This window comes from Ricinus communis, chromosome 9 (assembly GCF_019578655.1).
Source record: "Ricinus communis isolate WT05 ecotype wild-type chromosome 9, ASM1957865v1, whole genome shotgun sequence".
NCBI classification, from domain to species: Eukaryota; Viridiplantae; Streptophyta; class Magnoliopsida; order Malpighiales; family Euphorbiaceae; genus Ricinus; species Ricinus communis.
Window position 1 is genome coordinate 19,955,553 of NC_063264.1, and position 5,117 is coordinate 19,960,669.

The following is a 5,117-nucleotide window of genomic DNA, read 5'->3' on the forward strand; positions in this document are numbered from 1 at the left end:
GGACAAAGTTAAATATTAAAATGACCAAATAATTAAAGTTCAGATATCCATATATGAATTTGGCCTGCTTTCTTTTTTATTTATAAGTACTTAAATCTCATAACATTTTAATTCTAATAGGACACTCTTTATAAATTTATATTCTATTGTTATAATTAATTTTTTTTTTAAGAATTTAAGTTTCTATCTTAAATTATTTAAAGAAAAACAAACTTTTATTAAATTCTCATGATTTGTAATATCAATTTTATTTTCCTATAAGAAGACATACCTTCTACTGAAAATTTAAATGAAATGAAATAAATTAATCAATCTATCTACAAAAAATTTTGCTTCAGAATTTTTCTTTTTTGATTCATTGGAGGGCCAACAGTTTATTTACCCTATTTGATGTGTGTATAATCATTCATCTAGGCAATTCTATGAATTAAAAAGCAGGGAGCTAAGGTTTGAAATTCAAACTCTAATCAGAGCGGATTAAAAACGAAAAAAGTAAAGCAGACAATCTTTATGTTATCATTAAAGAGAATTAAACTTGCCCAAGTTCTGCTGTTACATTTTTCTTCTCCCTTTATATTGAGTGATGTGGTTCTTGAACTTTCTTTAGTAATGCCTAGTGCAGTACCAATTCACCAAATCTATGAAGAACTCTTCTCTGTTTCCTTTAGATGTTAATTCCTAAACATAAAATTCTGTTTTCCAATGGAATCCTTTAAATTTCTCAGCAGCACGTTCATAATACTATTCTTGATGAGTTGATGTTGACTTAAGACAGGAAAAGAGGAGGAAAAGCTTATCCTTGACCAAACAAAAATAAATGAACAGTACAGTAAAAAATCATGAGCAAATATCATATATATATATATATATATGCACACAAACACAAGAAGGCAAAAAGCACAAGGTCTAGTTTGCCGTTGATCTTTGAACAGAATGGATATAATTCAATTGGTCTTATTCTCTTTGTTGGGTTCTTTGTTAGTTGATGGAAGCACCAAGGCCAATGGAAACAAGCATGTTAAAACCATTATAGGTGCTATTGTAGATGAACGTTCCCGTATTGGCAAAGAAGAAAGAATAGCTATGGAAATTGCAGTGGATGATTTCAATAGCACCAGCAATCAAAGTTTCATTCTGCACATAAAAGACTCAAGAGGGGAACCCTTCAATGCAGCTCTTGCAGGTACATAACCAGCTACTGAATTTTGGCTTTTTCCTTTCTTCTTTTCTTTTTTGGAAATGAATATGCTTTGTGTCATGAACTAAACCAAGTCCCTGTTCATATGTTTGCATTTACAGCTCAGGATCTTATCAACACACAAGAAGTACAAGTAATTCTTGGACCTCAGACTTGGGAAGAGGTGTCTCTAGTTGCTGATATAAGCAGTCAGAATTCTGTTCCCCTTCTTTCTTTTGCTGACAATATTCCGAAACGGGGTGCAGAAAGATGGCCTTTCCTACTCCAAGCTTCTCCAAACAAATATGCCCAAATGAAAGCCGTTGCCGCAATTGTGCAGTCTTGGAATTGGTTTCGGGTCACTGTGCTATATGAAGATTCAATGGTGGATGGAGTCATTCCACATCTCTATGATGCCCTGAGAGATGTAGGTGCAGAAATTAGCCGCGTTATAGCCCTTTCTCCTTTTGATTCTTCTTCTTCTTCTTCCTTGTCAGAAGATCTTGAAGGTCTTAAACAAGAGGACTGTAGAGTCTTTGTTGTTCATGCTTCCTTATCATTGGCTGTGCGCCTATATGAAAGAGCAAAGGAAATGAATATGATGGAAGAGGACTATGTATGGATCACTACAGATCCCTTTACAAGCCTTGTCCATTCCATCAATTCCTCTATTATCTCTTCAATGCAAGGAATTGTGGGAGTCAAGAGCTACTTACCTGAAGCAGGACAGTATTTTCAGGATTTTTATAATCGATTTCGTAGCAGGTTTAACAGACAATATCCTGAGGAGAATAACAGTGATCCAGGAATTTTTGCGGTGCAAGCCTATGATGCCATCCGAATGGTGGCTTTAGCAACTCATGAAGGTAATTACAGAGGGAAAGACTTATTAGAAAGAGTTCTGCTTACTGATTTTCATGGCTTATCAGGAAAAGTTCAATTCATTAACATGAAAGCGGCTCCAGCATATAGGTTTCAGATCATAAATGTAGTGGGAAAGTTAAGTTACAGGGAACTTGGGTTTTGGTCAAATGGCTTAGGCTTCTCTAAGACCATTGATGATGGTGCTACTCGTAGCTCTTCAATGGATGATTTGGGGCCAGTGATTTGGCCAGGGGGATCTAGGCATACTCCAAGAGGATGGTCTCTACCAACAAGTTCCAACCCACTAAAAATTGGTGTGCCTGCAGGATCAGGTTACAAAGAGTATGTGAAAGTGGAAAATTCCTTGGGAAATAAACCTTCTTTCACTGGTTTTGCAATTGAAGTCTTTGAAGAAACACTAAAACGCTTGCCTTTCAACTTGCCATACAATTTCATTCCCTTTAATGGCACTTACAATGAGCTGGTGGAACAGATTCATCTAAAGGTAAGATCCTCAACTTGCTCATTCTATTGAAGTTTGATTTTAGTTGATTATAAATCTTAGGATAAGGAATGAATCAAGACTCATAAACGTTTCAGCCATACTGTTCTAATAAAATTTACAATAAAATTCTTGCTATGGCAGAATAACTGTTTGTGGGTTGAAATATTATAATTTTATCTATTGCTTGCAATTTCGTCTGCATAGTACATATGCAATTTACCTTGTCAGGAACAGCCATGAAAACGAAGTTTCAAAATGATCAAAGTGAAACTTTTAACCCCTGGAATCACTTAAATGTTCTAAATTATAGTAAGATTTTATAAGTTTTAGAGGAACTCGAGACTAATCATTGTATTTGTAACTTCCAATTCATGCTATCAGGAGTTTGATGCAGTTGTTGGGGATGTCGCAATAGTTTCCAACAGGTATCAGCATGCAGAATTCACACATCCCTACACTGAAACCGGATTGGTGAAAATAATTCCTACTCGACCAACATCCTGTAGTGCATGGCTATTCTTGAAACCCTTCACGAAACTTATGTGGGTTTTAATTGCAGCCATAAACATCTATAATGGCTTCGTTGTCTGGCTGATAGAGAGAAATCACTGCCCTGAACTCAAAGGTTCCATTGCTAATCAAATAGGTGTCTTGTTTTGGTTATCCTTCACCACTCTTTTCTCTTTGCATGGTAAGAATTTTATTTTATTTTTCTCCTTTTCCCGTTTATTGCCAAATTCGTTGAGGAAAATGCTTTATTTATGTTCCCACTTGTAAGAATTGAGGAGTTCTAGAGTCTAATTTTCTCGTTAGACATTAACCGATATTACTAGAAGTTTATCACTTTTGCGAGCCAAAAGAATATAGAAGATTGTTATTCTTATCTTTTATGCTCTCGTATTTTGGCACGAAAATGCACCATTCAGTTAAAATCATGTAGCTAATAATTTATTTTTTTCCACATAGGGGAAAAGCTGCACAGCAATTTATCAAGAATGTCAATGGTGACATGGTTATTCATGGCATTGGTCATAACACAGACATACACGGCAAACCTCGCCAGCGTGCTGACTGTCCGGAGGCTTGAACCTGACGCAGTAAATGCCAATGCAATGGTGGGATATTGTAGAGGTTCCTTCGTGCAAAGATATTTGGTGGAAGTTCTAAACTACCAACCCCAAAGATTGAAGAACTATACCACAATAGAAGAATATGGTCAAAGCTCTAAAGAGCAAGGAAATTGCTGCTGCCTACCTTGAAGCTCCATTGGCCAATTTGTTTTTGGCAAAATATTGCAAAGGCTTCGCCAAAGTTGGGCCAACATATAAAGTTGGAGGATTTGGATTTGTAATATCTCTTACTAATTTATTTTTCTCCCTTTTTCCATTGAAAAGCGGTTCAACTCTTGGGAGGTGTTTGGATATCACTTTGGCAATTTGAGCTCCCAACAATTTACATAGGGATACTCGATAGACATAGTTTCCAGTCGTCCCCACAGAGCTAGTAGTCCAGCAGTCAAGTGCCTATATTTTTTCTTTCTACCTATATTTAGAGTTAGTCTAATTAATTTAGAGTATATCGGACAAGACTCTATGGATAATTTAAAGCACTAATTCAAAAATTCTAATGCAATTGCTTATCTACGACTTAAAGTTGAATTCTCGGTTAAGCTAAAAAGTTCTAATGTAATTGCATAGTCAAAATTTAAATTCAAGATTTGGTTAAGCTAGTTTTTAAGATATAAATTAAGAACTAGGTTGAAAACAAGTTTTATGCACTACTTAATTGCTCTAGACATGCATGGAACATTCGTAACTCAAACATAAACTAACAAAATTTTCCTGATTTCTACTTCTTCAGGCGTTTCGAAGAGGATCTCCATTACTTGCAAGCATGAATAAAGCTCTACTGGAGGTATCTGAAAGTGGAAAGCTACTAGAACTAGAGGACGGCATCATTGTATCAAATGATCAGTGCAAAGACATGGAATTGGAAGATGAAAATCCCAGCCTTGGTCCTGGATGCTTCAGGGTACTCTTTATAATAACTGGAGGGACATCATCAATTGCCTTATTGCTCCTCATTTTACACAAAGTTGATTCAGTGTTCAAGCACACATCAATGTGGAAATTCATGTGGGATGTATTGAAGCATCTGAGCTTTCCAAGGAATCGATTCGTGAGAAAAGTAAGTGATTCTGAAATCCATGGAAATACTTTTTCAAATACATCAAATACACAGTCTGGAATTCAGATATGCTAAAATCTGTTGATAGAGGGAGGAATATAGATTTTTTATCTTATTTTGTTCTATACATTGTAACATTGTTTGTAAATATTACTAATTTTTCTTTTTTATTTACGGGTCTAACTCATCTAATATTGAAATAAAAGATAAAATTCATGAGCTCTCACTTCGATCCGTCTTACTATTCGAGCTAGATTTGATTATAATGTTTCTTTTCATAAACAGCCAATTTTTCTAACAATAAACCAGGAAAAACTTAGCATAAATAAACATCTAATCTAACCGAGGCCAGAAGTCCAAAGCCAAAAGTATCCCAAACCTAAG

General features: G+C 35.4%; 1 protein-coding gene across 1 annotated transcript; it reads left to right on the forward strand.

Annotated features, from left to right (window-relative positions):
- The first annotated feature begins 890 nt into the window (after positions 1-890).
- LOC8277929 (glutamate receptor 2.7) lies at positions 891-4,903 on the forward strand. The gene is given in 6 exon segments (XM_002518344.3): positions 891-1,183; positions 1,300-2,546; positions 2,928-3,237; positions 3,513-3,766; positions 3,768-3,893; positions 4,407-4,903. Coding segments are annotated over 6 exon segments (2,589 nt in total). The 5' UTR covers positions 891-933; the 3' UTR covers positions 4,809-4,903.
- The last annotated feature ends 214 nt before the right edge of the window (positions 4,904-5,117 follow it).